Raw genomic sequence first — 15,737 nt, 5'->3', positions numbered from 1 at the left:
ATTCTTCTTCAGACTAGAATGGCTTTTTTGGGGCACCTGAGTGACTCAGTCAGTTGAGCGTCAGACTTCAGCTCAGGTCATGATCTTGCGGTTTGTGGGTTCGAGCCCCACGTCAGGCTCTGTGCTCACAGCTCAGAGCCTAGAGTGCTTCAGATTCTGTCTCCCTCTCTCTCTGCTCCTCCCCTGCTTGTGCTCTGTCTCTCTCGCTCTCAAAAAATAAAGAAACGTTAAAAAAAAATAGAATGGCTTTTTTGGGGGGGTAAATTGTAAGAAATTACAGTTTTAGTTACTAATATTCATTTTCTGTTAGCTTCAATCTGAAGAGAAACCTGAGGAAATTGTTTTTAGCTCTTCTATATTTTATCTTCCCACCAAGTCCACAGCACAATATAGGTCATTGGCTTTTACCTGGATCATTAAAGAGCAATGGCTTTCCATATGGAGTCTCAAACTCAAAGAAGTCAGCATCATCATAGGCCTGGGAGTTGATAAAATCCACACTTAAGAACAGTAAGCTGCAGAATCCCCTGAACATAAGCCAGCATCAGGGAATGATGGGAAAGAGGTAGGGCTGAGCACCGTTGTCTACCTATGCCAGAAGAGACTCCATGCCAGGGAACAAGAGACAGGAGACACTGTGGGGTCAGGAGGACTCATGGCCTTAGAGGGGATTTAGACAGCCACATACCATTGTTATCATGGGGCAGAGGAGGCTTTGCCTTTCTGTCAGGCTTCCTGGGGGAAGGGGAGGGAAACATTTTCAGTGCTGATCCTTTGGAAATCAGCACAGGTTTTCCTCAGAGTCATCACGCTGCTGAAACCGAAACCACGGTAGAAGAAAGGGAAGGGACACTTTACATTCCACTGCCTTGGTAATCACCATTTAAGATTTCAATAGCAGAAGAGGGGCTAAGCCAAAGGGCGAGTAACCCACCACTCACACTTCTGTATGGAAACTGACCTTAAATCTCCACATTTCTTTACAGAGGAAGAAGTTATGCACTAGCCATGTTAGCACAAGGCTCCATCATACTCGGCTCATCAAGTCAATTCAGAAAAAAGTAGTAACTACTTTCTGAAGGGCAGTAGGTGGGGACTTCCATACAGGTTTCTAAAAAACCTGCAGGCTAGAGAAACTCTTGTATCACTTAAGAATAAAGGAGCAAAGTTATTTTCTCTCCTTCTGGCTGCTGACAATTTTACAATTACCATTCAAACTTCTGGAAGAATGCTAGATAAACGTGTAAGCAATGCCCTATTTGCTTTTCTCTTTCCCCATCCCCCACACCCACATCTCACTCCTTGACAGTCAATCCCTTTTTAAAGTTTCAGTTCATATAGCTGGGTACTTTAAAGATCAAATTCTGGCCATATTGCCAATGCCTTTTAAAAATCTATCCATGAGTCTAGGAGGGGATAAGACAGGCCTAGAACCCAGAACATACTAATTGGCCCACCACCCACCAGCAGCAATAAAAACTTTCGTCCCTTGGTTAAAGAGGCAAGTGCTTCTCAAAGGAGCCAGCAATAGGTCAAGATGGTGGGTCATACACTATGGGAGTTGGAGGGAAAAAGGACAAAGGGAGTTGAGATGGCAGTTACAGCATCTCTGGTGATTCTGCCTCCACTGGAAAGAACGGTCTTTGGGATTAAGTACAGAGGCGCCCCTTATCTGTAGGGGACGCCATCCAAGACCCCCAGTGGGTGCCTGGAACGGTGAATAGTACCTAACTCTATAAATAGTATGCTTTTTCTTATACACACATACCCATGATGAAATTTAATTTATAAATTAGGCAATTATATTAGGCAATTGACAATAACTAATAATAAAAGTGTAACAACATGCTATAATAAAAGTCCTGTAAACGTGATATCTCTACATATCTTCCTGTACTGTACTCACCCTTTTTCTTATGAGGATATGAGAGGAAAAGATGCCTACATGAGCATGAGGAGATGAAGTACGGGGAGTGGTGTTAGGTATGTGACCAGCATTAGGCTACTACTGACCTTCTGATGTTATCAGAAGGAGGATCATCTGTTTCTGAATCACAGTTGATTTGGGTAACTGAAATCTCAGAAAGCAAACGTGTGGGTGGCAGGGGGACAACTGTACGTTTTAATGTTTCAAGAAGGCAATCATCACAGTCTTTCAACAGAAAACAAAGCTCCAACTGGCCACCCTTTCCTTCCACGTATGCATCAATCATGACTCCTTCCTTAGGACTTTGTGACAATGGAGTGCATAAGCCAACTGGTGATGTGGTAAAAATCTAGCGCAGTCTCTTCTTGGGTACTAGAGTTATACTAGGACCCTTTGACTAGACTGTGTGATTAAGATCTAAGGTGACCAGAAGGATACACACCAAGCTGTCAAGAGCAGCTGCCTCTGGAGGGGGAGTGTGTGTGACAGCGGAATGGACTTTATGCATACTTCTTTATTACTTGATTTTTTTCTTAACTAAGCATACTTTTTTTAATTGTAAAAATACCTCAAACTCATGAGGAGGGAAATTGAATACACTAAGCAACGACAATTTCGGATGGATAGCATTCCTGCCGCGTTTAAGGATGATTAATGCTATTTTTAACAGTCATTCCCTGAAACTTTTTCCCAACTCCCAAGGGCACAAGTTACCCATGGACATTTCTTTTTTTTGGTGTCTTGGCTGCTGTAGGTGCCTAACAAACTGTTAGTGTTTCAAGGAAGGAGTATGGTTTTCTATTATAGTATTTTTTTTTTTTTCAACGTTTATTTATTTTTGGGACAGAGAGAGACAGAGCATGAACGGGGGAGGGGCAGAGAGAGAGCGAGACACAGAATCGGAAACAGGCTCCAGGCTCTGAGCCATCATCAGCCCAGAGCCCGACGCGGGGCTCGAACTCCCGGACCACGAGATCGTGACCTGGCTGAAGTCGGACGCTTAACCGACTGCGCCACCCAGGCGCCCCTCTATTATAGTATTTCTGATGAGGGAGCATAAAGCGAGCTGACAGACTGCCAACACCCTCCCCCCAACTCCTAGATGGGATATGTGTAATATTCCTCCAGCACTCCTGGCTGCCCAAGAACAAAGGAAAGCGGAAAACTAAGGTTAACTGATAGAGATCATAGTCCTGCAGGACCTAAGTCTCCATCACCCCTCCACAGTGATGTGGGAAACAAAGGCAGAAGGAAATGGCAGATAGAACTCAATCTCCTTATAACCTGCAGCCCATTGACAAATACTTGAGGCTGGCAGAGTAAAATGTTTCTCCAGGAATTCCTTACTGTCTTAATATTAATGCTTTGCTAGAGGGAAGAACCACCTTAGCTTGACAATAGCTAGGCCTCCACTATCCTGGGAGTCTTCTGTAGCATATGAAAATCTCACTGGAAACTTCCCCTGGACTTTACCTCCTCCAACCCCATAGTATATAACCAGTCTCTCCTCATGGTCCCTGGGCAGCTCTTCCTGCCCATGGGTCCTGTCCCCGTGCTTCAATAAAATCACCTTTTTGCACCAAAGACACCTTCAAGAATTCTTTCTTGGTTGTCGGCTCCAGACCCCATGAACCCCACTATCACCCCAAAAAAGCCCTCATCATTTTACACACACCAAAATGCCCTCCAGCCCTCTGTTACCATTTGGAGATCGTCAATCCTGGTATTAACTCCAGAAGCCATTTCCTTTCTCTCCTGTGGTGTCTCAGGACAGGGATAGAGTGAGGCCCGGAACCTGGAACATACAGACACAACCTGACAAACATCGAAGTTTCTTAACCTATCCAATTTAAATAACCTCAGAAAGTAATCTTAATGTACTAGAAGGGCCAAAACAGGATTAGTTCAGAGTGGTGCCCTGATCATGAATAGCGAGGAAGTGTCCTATAGATAGAGCAGTAACATTTGAACAATCTTGACATTCTCTGCAGCTACTAAATTTCCTTAGATTAAAATTATAAAACTCAGTAATACAAATCAGATTATAAGTTACTAGAGAAAAATGGCATGGAAAAGAGATCTTATAGGCAGAATTTCAGAAAAGTTTACAGGCGCAATACCTATGGCACACTGCTGGGTACACAAACCCATTGTCCTAGAACAATGCAGCATTTATAAACCATGAGTCCTAATTACTTTCTTTCCAAAGAAAGGAAATTGTGGTTTTGACAGTACTTTTAAAAATGAACTGAGACCATTTCTAAGTATTTAAAATAGCCCTAACATTATTAGAAGATACATGTATTGCATTAAGGTAGACTAAAAGGGCTATTGTTTCATTAGTCTGTATCCTAAGGCTTAACAGTCATTGCATCCTCAGGGAGGCACATTTCTCTTACCCTTCACAGATTTTCTTGACTCTGTTTTTCAGCTGATCGCCTTGGAAGAAAATGATGAATACAGATTTGTGCACGTAGTCACCCTGGGCCCCAAACCAGAAACAGAGAATTTAGACTTCTACTCTGGAAGAATATTTCTTGAATAACCTACTTTCTTGGTGATATAGGAATGGGAGTCCTTTAAGGATACGGCAACCCTGCACTCGAACTATTATCCTCCATCCATTTCTTAAGCTCCACTATAAGAACATTTGTCCTATAATCCGTAATGCACAAAAAACTTTCTGTATTTGTTTTTAAACTCAACCGTGAGCTGAACACAGATGCTCAGATGATTCTCCTCGTAGCACAATATAGCCCTTATTACCAATTCAACTTCAAACCTTATACTACCTCAGTAAGTACGGAAGAGAGGAGAGGAAGCCATTCCTGCTTATTCCCATGCTTAGAAATTCCCAGATAAAGGGGACTGAGTAACTCTAAGGAACAGAGGTGGGAAGAATGTTGATGTAGAATCTCATGCTTCATGCTAAGTTTGATCTAAGGAGCAGGGAGGAAGGCAATCTATTCCAAATACCAAGTTTACACGCAAAGTCTGATGCAAGGACTGCAGGGAAAGATCAGAAAAATAAGCTTAACTGGGCGTTAACTAGTATTGTCTCTAGTTGCCTGTATTTCTCATATTCCTAGAGTTTTTATAATAAAAAGCAAACAGACTTCAGAAGGATAAAAGGAGATGCGGTGTGAAGACAATGACGCTACGTGTCTTAAATTCCTTCATTCTCCAGGAATAAACTGGAGCGCATTCTTTGTGCAGCTGCTCTGCTGTAGCTAGCCAGACCCCCTTTCCTCAATTTGTTGATAATAGTGTTTCTGTTGCCCAGAAACTTGGCTGAAGATTCCTGAGAACAGTTCCACAGGAGGTGTGACTGCAGACTGCAATGTCTCCACAAGCCAAGCACAGGCTTCAGTGAGTCTGTAAAACTGCTCCTCTGGGGGGCTCACTGTACCCTAAGTGCCACCACCCTCCTGTTTAGGAGGATAAAAAGATGAAAGCCTCAGATTTTCAGCTGCACGACCCACCCACTCTGAGGAGTCACAAATTCAATCTCTCTTCTTAGGTGGGACAAAGAATGGTAATCTAAGAAAATCCAAAAGATCATTTTCAACAGACAAACCAAGCCCAGGCTTCTAAATAATACCGATACAAAAGGGAAGTAAAATTTTTTTTTTTTTTTTGCAATACATTTAATCTTCCTTGCTTGTGATCCTTGACATCAGGACTCACGATACTTAGTGTAGGCTGATGTTAAGAACCCTGGCCCGTTATGTCAAATGCCAAGAGATTCAGCCATTCCTACTCTGCAAAGCACTGGGTGGGGAAGATTATTCTACCTTGTACAATATATTATCCTTAAATTAAGTTTCTAAATCTCCCAACAAACAAGTAGACAAAAAAACCTTACCAACTAAAAATTTTATCAACTTATCGAGCTCACAGTTGAGGAACTCTCTCCTTATATGGATATTACCGAACTTGGAACCAGATATCTTGCTTTAATTTTCATAAAGTTGATTTTCTTTTGGTCTCAGATAAGTAACAGAAAGCATATAAAGCTGAGGTTTGGGGCGCCTGGGTGGCTCAGTCGGTTAAGCGTCCGACTTCAGCTCGGGTCATGATCTCACAGTCCATGAGTTCAAGCCCTGCGTCGGGCTCTGTGCTAACAGCTCAGAGCCTAGAGTCTGCTTCGGATTCTGTGTCTCACTCTCCCTCTCTGCCCTTCCCCTGCTCATGCTCTGTCTCTCTCTGTCTCAAAAATAAATAAAAACATAAAAAAAATTTTTTTTTTAAATAAAGCTGAGGTTTAAGATAACTGGAAAAAAAAACACATTTATAATCCAAATAATACCTACACAAGTGGGGCTTGAAAATGTCCAGGCACGTGTCAGTATACATCATCTGTACACACACGATGGGAGTTAAGAGGAAAAGAGCAGTATTTCAAATGTGCAAGTCAAAGCAGGAGTAAACATAAGGGCTCCTCTGTGGGAGTGTCAGATTCAGGTGGTACCATGCAGTGTCACTGCTCTGGGCTCCCTTTACAAGACCTACTCCACGGGACACAATTTCCTAGTCTTACAGTCACAGGATCCTCCAGGGGGTTCTCGATTTCAGCCTGTCGCAGGAACACATTCCCCCGGCACACCCGCCAAAGCATGCGCTCAAAAGTAGGGATGCGCTCCCGGTTAATCACACCAGCCACGAAGCTGTGGGGAGAAGAGGCAGATGGGGAACTCGATTCCATGCCACGGGACAGAGGGCTTTAAGACAAAGAAGGGAAGCGAGAGGAGAGGGGCACGAACGACAAACACAAGGCTATGCAATGTTACGCCAAAAGGGCTCCCAAAGTCTTATTCCCGGACCCCAGGATAGGGTTGACAGGACAAATCAGGAACTGAATCCAAGTGACTTAGGAACACCTCTCAAGAGGCTCAGAAGAGAACACATCCTGGAAGCAAGTGAACGGGCCAGCCTCACCACTCTTGAACAGCAACAATGAACATGACCGCTGCTCTCCGTCCCCCGCCAAAAATGAACTGACCCCGCTGACATACGGAGGCTTGCAGTAGTACTTACCCAAGTCTTAACGGTGTGCCCCTTCCCATCTCACTCGGCTCCAAGAGGGACGAGGACTCTTCCAACAAGTCTGGATCCGCCATCTGCTGATGATGCAATTCAGCCTGAATTCACAAATCAATTAATATCTAATGAAAATAGTTAGTGGCATGCAGGGAACGAGGAACCAGGAGATAAGTTCAGAAAATAAAGACGAGGAAAAAAAAAAAAAAACCACCAAAAGAGAAGACATAGCCACAAAAAGAAGACAAGAATAGGGGAAGGAAACAAAGGAAAGAAACAAGAGGTAAAGAAAGCTTTGTTGCCCCAGTAAAGGCATCTGGGGAGATGGTTTTTGAAATAAGGAATAAAGAAAAAACACTAAATAATGATGACATGTATAAATCTGTTACTTAGGTGGAAACCATTTTTCCTGTTTCCCTGAATAAGCCATGAAAGTACCAGGAAATACCTTTGCATACGGATGGAAGCTGCAACGTTTCTTCATTTTCAGCAAGACCAAAGCAGCTCTGAAGATACTCTCAACATCAAATTTCCAGGTAGCTACAAACTAAAATTTTCCCTGTGTGAGAATGTGAAAGATGGAGACTCTCTTTCCAAGGAGAAAAGCAAGGCACCGCCACTGTCCTGAGCACAGTGTGGACTGGAGAAAGGGGCGTCTCCACGAGACTGGGTTTTCCATGCTCTTCAAAATTCAGAACATGAAAGCTTTCAGCATGGCCACTGTAAAAAAAATGCTCCAAGCCATGGGCTTTAAAGAGTATTTCTTTCGGGACGCCCGGGTGGCTCAGTTGGATGAGTGTCCGACTCTTGATTTCAGCTCAAGTCATGATCCCAGAGAGGTGGGATCAAGCTCCGTGTCGGGCTCCATGAGTATGGAGCCTGCTTAAGATCCTCTCTCTCCCTTTGCCCCTCTCCCCTAGTATTTCTTTCTCCAAAAGAAGCAGCAGCATATTGGCTGGGCAGGCCTGGCCTTGACTGCATCAATAAAGGGAAGAAAAAGTGAAAACCTATCTGAATGCCTTCGTTTCTAACCAGGAATCTAGGAATATTAAAAAGTTCATGTTAGGCTATATAGTTTAAGGGTCACTGAGAACATAGCTGAAGCCAGGAATCTAAATCAAGTGAGAAAAAGTAACCAATCATAAGCCAATATAGAACATGTGGACTAATTTAATTGTTTAGATTTAAAATGATTTCCACCATGACAGTTTATACAATGAAATGAAGGAGGAGAGGGACCTTCTCAGATGGAGGTCTATACTTCCTAGACTCTCTCTACCCACCACATTCTAACACCTTTTATTCTTATCAATCAGGAAGGTCTGAGAAGCTCTCTAAAAAATAAAGGCCAATCAACTTCTCTACCGCCTGATCTCCTCAACTTTAATATCCACGCACTACTTGTTTGACCAAAGACAAGAAATACGCCAGAAAAATCTTCCTTTTCAAAAGCAGAACTAAACAAAAAAATCAGGAGAATTTTTCTCTATCATCTTCATTCCAAACATTCTATTCCTGTTAACCCTGCGATCAAAAAATTGATCAAGGGAACCTCACTTGGTAAGTCGTAGGAAATGTAAAGTTAAGGGGGGTGGGGGAGGGCTTTAGGATTGAGTATAAATAAACCTGAATATAAACCAAATGATTAGGTTGAGAACCTAAAAAAGAGAAAGCAATTTTCTGGGGAAGTGAAATCTAAAAGTTGATGCAGGATCAACATTCCACTCCCCACCCCCTTCAAAAAAAAAGAAAGAAAGAAAAGGTAGGGCAGGCTTTGAGTATGCCAGAGGGCAGAGAAATATTGTCATGATATACGAAAAAGTTTAAGATGAGATAATGGGGGCACAGGTTTCCACTTGCTCTCAAGCGGAAATTTAGGGGGCTTTTTTTTGTTTCTGCCTAATATCAGATCAGCTTTTTGCAAGCCACAGGCAACTTATTTTAAGGATCTAGATGACTACCTCATTTCAACTGGTTCTTGGGATGTCCCTTGGCAAAAAACAGTGAAACTGACTGCTACACACAAGACTCCGGCGTACTTCCCTACGCGGTTCACAAGGCCTGGCTAAAGTAAACCCAAAAGATCAGACTCAGTGCAAGCCTATGTGCTCTAAAGGGGACAACCGCGCTAACAGCAAAAAGTGCTAAGCAACTAGACTCCTCTGAAAACTGCATCTGGGGACTCTGGGCACAAAAAGAACCCAGCGGAATTAAAATTAAATGGAAACTTGTGATGATATTCTAATTAATAATCTCACCACTTCATACTTAAGAATCCTAAATCTTAGAGAGGGGAGTAAAAAAAAAAATTTTTTTTTTAATAATTGGGCCTCATGGGGAACTAGGAGGACCAGACCGCTCACTGAGGGCCTTTAAAACAATCTCTAAAACCACACTGTGGGGTACCTAAATCCTATTCTGGGCTCCCTAATAACAATAACAACACTGCCAACGTGCCTTTAAATGACTTGCTATGCTCTCTGGTTTACCCTTTCCCCCAGTCGGAACACTGAAACCATGCCCTGAAAGAGGAAGTGGCAGAATTTCTGAGGCTCCCTGTCTACACTGAAATAGAAGTAGCACATCCGGATCCAGCTGCATTAATTACCAAGAGCAAACACTCTTACTTCCATCTCCAGTGAGAGAGAAATCGCATTTCATCACTTCCGGTATTCACCCAAGCCCCAAAGGAGAAGGCAGATGGGAAAGAAAAGTAAAGAAGAGCAGATGGATGGAAGACTCAGGAGGAAAGGAAGGCAGGAACCTGCATGCCATTAACCATTACTTTTCCAGTCTTCTTTACGTTCTCATGGGCTAGGGTGCTTATGGTAAAAGATGCAGAGAGCACTCTTCAGCTCTCACAGTTCTTCATAAGCAAGAAGACTGAGAAAAGGATAATCATTAACAAGTCATTTTAATTGCTCTGGAGGAGAAATGGCTAAGTCGAATTTGTAATCATCTTAAATCATAAGAATATCGAATTTACGCTTACTCTTTCCCTTCCAGATGCCTTGCCAATCATGACCGCTATGCCTAAAGACGGAAAGAACCCTTTCCCGATTTGGCCACTTTCTGCTAACTCATTATTATAAATTATTGATCATGTTCACCAAATTATATAAAAAAGAAGGACTCAAAACTGGTTGTATTTTAGGCCGTTTGCAAACTGTGATTTCAGGCATGGAAGACAATCTCACGCAAAAAGTGCCATTTCTGAGATTTGAGGGTCCCATGTTTCTTTTTCTTTTGAATTATTTAACGTGCGCACTCACATGCCCAGATGCACTTACTCTGTGAGGTCTTATCACCTGCCATGGCAGCGACAGCTGAGACTGGTGCTTGGCAATAGCAGGGCAGGCACCATTGAGAGGGACATGGCTGAACCTCTGAGCCAGTGGCAGGAGCAGGCAAGGCACTGACCGTGCACTCGGAGAGGAAAGGCCGAGTGGCTCTTGCCAGAAGCCTCCCTACACTACGGTGAGGGTGTAGGAACAAGAGGGGTTGAGGACAAGAGCAGTCAAAGAACCTCTTACAGCCCAGGACTTGGGCTCAAAAGTACTCAGAGATTAAAAAAAAAAGAAAGAAATGTTTTGCAAATGTTTTGCGTGAATAAAGGGAAAACAACCCACCATGGATTGACTGGGCATGAAGGTCGTAAAGACTTCCAGCCTGCCTTCTCAGCATGGGGGTTTCGTGTTTAGACTTATTACTCACAAAGAACTTATGATTTTAACACTTTGGTTATCTTTCCAAGTAATTTCTCTTATTTTCTTTTAATATTTTGTTTTTAATAACATTAATAGTTCAAGTAACAGGGCACCTCGGTGGCTCAGTTGGTTAAGCGTCCAAATGTTCCTCAGGTCGCAATCTCAAGGTTTGTGAGTTCGAGCCCAGCATCAGGCTCTCTGATGTCAGTGCGGAGCCTGCTTCTGATCCTCTGTCTCCCTCTCTCTGCCCCTCCCCCACTCGTGTGCATGTGTGCACACTCTCTCTCAAAAAAGAAATAAACATTAAAAAAAAACAGTTCAAGTAACTATTGCTCATAAGGGAGTCCATCTGTCAGTCTTTATTCAGAATTTCTCCAGAATGAACTAGACAAAGAAGCCTATTCTATTCCTTAAACTCAGGAGGTTAAGAAAGACATTGTCATACATTTCAGCAACATCCCAGCAATAAACTAAGACTATATCAAAAGGGAAAGGGGGGGCAAAAGAATTAAGCCCCAAATGATGTTAAAAGTACCTGAGCTTCGATTCTGAGGCCAGTTTAAATTGGATCTGTGAGAGAGCAGCTTGGACGCATTTAGGAAAGCACACATCTGTGAGCCTATGGAGACACTGTGCCCTGGGATGTTTTCTGATATGACTAAGTGATACATTCCTTGAGCACAGGGGTCATGCCTTACTCATCTTGTGCCTCACGAAGAGTAGGTGCTCACTAAATGCTCAGTGAATTAGTGAATATAAAAACACTGATGTTTAGGCAATGAGCAACTAGAATTCCAGATTATCTGTTCATTAAAACCATGAGACATAAGTGGCCATGCCTGTTGCAAAAGACCTGAAACACTTGGAAAGAGTTAATCACACTGTCCCACAACCTCTAATTCGATGAGATATCAGGGACTGGTGAAAGAAGTCCTCATCAGTCTCAAAATTCTCAACTCAGTGAGCAAGCCGAATATTCACACCAAACCTCTCTTGACATATAGCCAGGTTCTGATTCTTGGGATGACCAGGCAATCAAGTTCATATGAGCTTTTGCTCCTTTCCCCAATAGATTTTTTTTAATTAGCATGGCTTCTCTGAGTCCATCTTTAGTTATTGAGGAATGTATCACATCTTCGGCTGACGTTCTCCAGCCCAGGGGTTCACAAACCACTGTCCCTCAGAGTCACCTTGTGAAAACAGACTGCTCGGCCCCACCCTCAGAGTTTCTAATTCACAAAGTCTGAAATCTGGAGTGGGGACTAATGATGTGCATCCTGACAAGTTCCCAGGTGAGGCTCATGCTGCTGGTTAGAGAGCCCCTGCTCCAGTCCTTAAAAGACCGATATTAAAAATGGAACTGAGAATACATCAGATGCTAACTAAAATGAGCCCTCTTTTTTTAAAAAGCTTTGCCAATTTTTTTGTTGTTGTTGAGCAAAGAATATAAAGAACTTTACGGAAGGCACACTAAAGAGTCGCTGGAACAGTAGCAGAAGTGTCTGATATTGCTAATCTGGTGGCAAAGACACCTTACTGTAAAAAAAGAGAATTCTCGATACCTTAGGCCATCAACAAAGCCAAGTCCAGGCTCAAAGCTAAGACTCCTCTCCACGTTTAATGAGGAGAAGGAATCCTTCTGAAAGTCTTGCTCTAAAGCCTTTCTGTGGGCTCACCTCAGCAAACTGTCATCTGTCATCATCACCTACATTTTTAACCTAGAAACTGACTTAACATTTTTCCCTATAAGGTAGTATGACTGAGTTTCCATGAAGATCCGGGAATTTCAAAATAGGCATCCTACCAGTTCTATTTCCATAGAACATAACGAGAAACTCTTGAAAAATTAAAGTGTGACTTGTGCTATGTGGATTGTTACAAATGTACTCATGGTAGATAAGCAAACATGGAGAATAAGATAAAAATAAAAATTTGATGATAAAAGTTTTGGAGGTTAAGCCTTTGTTATAATTTCATGTATGACTGAATGTTTCTTGTTGCTTCAACTTTTACCTTAAGCATTTACTTACCTCAAAATATAATGACAAAATTTCAACTATAATATATACAACTACTTTCGGGTTCCTTTCCCCATCTTGTGATGAAAAATTGCAGAAAATGCAAAAGCATACAAAACCATGACTGGCTGTGTACTGCATGAGAAATGGAACATAATCTGACATTCCTTCAACTAAAACAGTGTGAAAATGGTATTGCTTTCAAACTAGCAAATTAAAATAATTTTTGGAATAACAGCATGGCCCACTTGTGCAGGTATAATATCAGCTGCTCAAATACTAAAAGAAACAATAGTCTGACCTCATCGAAAAACTGCTGAGTTTTGCGAAGTATAAATTTTAATTCAGTCAGTTCCAGGAAGTTTCTCTTCAGAGCTTCCTGGTTTGTGTTGATTTCCTTCAGTTCATTTTCAATCTTTTCAAAATTGGCCTACAGAAAAAATAAGTAAATAAATAAATAAAATCAAACTATTAACTCAAACTAAGCTCAATATGCTTGATGTGAAAGACGGATGAATTCATCCATCCCACAGAACTCTTGGCCACCCTGATGGTTCAAACATAATTTTATATCTACCCAGCAAATGTGTGATTTTACCAGGGCAATTTTCTTTATGAAATTTTTTTTGCTTAACATCATCTGTCTTTATCTATAGGTTCTATTACACAGTTGAATTTCTCAGGGGACTTTGGATGGAAAAAAATAAATACTGAAAACTACTGGTTATTCATTTAGTCTATGAGATGAATAAATTACTAGATAAGTTGGTGTTAATCCAATAAGGTTTCGATAAGGCAGTAAACATTTATTTGGTGGCATGTGATACTGTTCAAGATAGTGCTCTATAGTAAGTTTTCACAAGATATTTACAAGCAAGAGACAATGTGGACAAGGACAGCAAGAATTTCTCTACTGTCCACCCACACAGGAAAATAATTTCTGCACTTAAGTAGAAAGAAACTTCTGGCTTCCTCAGAAGAATTGTTTACCTCTAAGTCAATCATGTCCCGGGGGAAGGGCACCTCTGGGTTTTCACCAGTGTCCATAATTGGGATATTAGCTTTTCTTATTTCTTTCTCAACAAATCCTAAAATGACAGAAGCAAAATATTCATGTATAGCATAGGCCTGGAATTGCCAGTATTTGAGAAAAAAAATAAGACCCCAAACCTGGCTAAAAAGAGCTTCATTCCCAGAAAGATACTCTCATATAAAAGAAGCAGAACATGTAAATCCTTTTTTTCTCCACGTTCCTCTTCCTCCACTGCACACTCCATAACAACCGCAGCTACCCCAGAGAGGATTATCATCCCACTACTGTCTTCCTTTCCTCTTTTGATCTTAAAACTGGACCTCATCTGCTTCAGTTCTCCACCCTGTGCAACTACTGCCCCAGAGTATGATGGTTCTGCTTGTAGATACTGTTGTAGGACAGAGTTACAGAACAGGGTGATTCAATAGAATATTTGACATTTAGCAAACTCGTGAGACAACTCCAGGTCAAAAGGGTTTCATTAAACTTGAAAAATAATCAGATCAGTTTTAACAACACAAAAACCCAAAAAGCACGACACGGAATAAGGTCCCAAAATACCAGAAGAGAAAAGTGACAACTAGTAACTTTTTTAGCGCAGGGACCAAATTCACCAATCAGCTAACTAAAAGCGGGCATAGTATAGTAGTGAGATCACGGGTTTCAGAGCCAGAGAGAACAACCTGGATTCAAATACTGGTTCCAGTACAACTGCTTATGTTCCCGGGCAAGTCACTTAACCTCTCTGATCTTTGGTTTCCCCGTTTATTTATTTATTTAATACTTATTTTTTAAGTAATCTCTACACCCCATGTGGGGCTCAAACTCACCACCCTGAGATCAAGAGTCAGATGCTCTACTGACTGAGCCAACCAGGCATCCTGGCTTCCTAATTTATTAAATGAGGTAATACCCAACTGAAGGAATATTGTGAGGAATGAATGAAATAAAGTTTATGTACTCCCCGACTCTCAACAGTACCCTAATAAATGTGTTAGTTTCTTCCTTCATAAAAAGCTCAAATTAAAAGGTGGTTATATTGATATCTAAAATAGATGGTGGGCGCCTGGGTGGCTCAGTCGGTGGGATGTGCGACTCCTGATCTCAGGGTTGTGGGTTTAAGCCCACACTGCTTAAAAATAAAATCTTTAAAAATTATAATAAATAAATAATATTTTTAAATTAAAAACATATAAAATAAAATAAAAACAGTGGTCTGAGTCCTGTCTCTCAGAATTCTATAATGCAATAGTTATAGCAGTAGCTGTAAAACCCTTCCCATAAAAAATAACCAATGTGTTCAGCTTGCAATCTTGTCATCTCAAAGTTTCCATTAAACACCACCTAGCCCTAATACCATAAAATCTACTTGTACGTGAGAAATTCATCTTACTATCAAGATCCCAAGACTATTCCTCCTTTCTTTTTCTCCTGTAGTATTTTCTCGTTTTGTTACAAGGACTAGCATCTCTAATTTAAGACAAATGACTCATTATAGCAACATCATACAGGACCAAAATGCACATACGAAGCTTTCGATCCATTTCTTCACATCTTCTAACTTCATTCACAAATTTCCGCTGGAAAACATTCACATCTGGATTTAACTGCAAAATAAGAACACAATACCAAATATTTAAAACAAATTTTTTTAAGGTTTATTTATCTTTGAGAGAGAGAGAGAGAGAGAGAGAGAGCAAGCACGCACACATGCATGCTAGCGGGGGAGGGGCAGAGAGAGAGGGAGACATAATCTGAAGAAGGCTTCAGGCTCTGAGCTGTCAGCACAGAGCCAAATGTGGGGCTCAAACTCACAAACTGTGAGATCATGCCCTGAGCCTAAGTGGGACACTTAACCAACTGAGCTACCCAGGTGCTCCCCAAATATTTAAATACTGCATCTATTTCCTCTGTGTCACAAGCAACACATTCTGCAAAGTAAAACCTAATTTTGTGTCAGTGTATGATGCAATCATACGATGCAAAAATGGTCTACTGTCCTATATAACCTG

At 41.5% G+C, this 15,737-nt stretch overlaps 1 protein-coding gene across 9 annotated transcripts in view; it reads right to left on the bottom strand.

The window, feature by feature from the left end:
• The window catches only part of ATP6V0A1 (ATPase H+ transporting V0 subunit a1), a 59,632-nt gene that overhangs the window by 27,215 nt on the left and 16,680 nt on the right, over window positions 1-15,737 (bottom strand). For 5 of the 9 annotated variants that reach the window (XM_019817908.2, XM_019817909.2, XM_019817912.2 and 2 more), the window contains exons 3-9: window positions 15,254-15,332; window positions 13,683-13,780; window positions 12,994-13,122; window positions 6,965-7,068; window positions 6,468-6,594; window positions 4,327-4,409; window positions 3,629-3,722 (exon numbers count right to left, since the gene is read on the bottom strand). In XM_019817908.2, coding sequence (XP_019673467.1) covers window positions 3,629-3,722; window positions 4,327-4,409; window positions 6,468-6,594; window positions 6,965-7,068; window positions 12,994-13,122; window positions 13,683-13,780; window positions 15,254-15,332 — 714 coding nt within the window. The remainder of the gene's footprint in view (window positions 1-3,628; window positions 3,723-4,326; window positions 4,410-6,467; window positions 6,595-6,964; window positions 7,069-12,993; window positions 13,123-13,682; window positions 13,781-15,253; window positions 15,333-15,737) is intronic. The other 4 variants (XM_019817911.2, XM_019817913.2, XM_003996884.4 and 1 more) reach the window with 1 other exon arrangement.

This window comes from Felis catus, chromosome E1, assembly GCF_018350175.1.
Source record: "Felis catus isolate Fca126 chromosome E1, F.catus_Fca126_mat1.0, whole genome shotgun sequence".
NCBI classification, from domain to species: domain Eukaryota; kingdom Metazoa; phylum Chordata; class Mammalia; order Carnivora; family Felidae; genus Felis; species Felis catus.
Note: the sequence above shows the minus strand (reverse complement) of the source record. Positions and strands in the feature narration are given on the sequence as shown.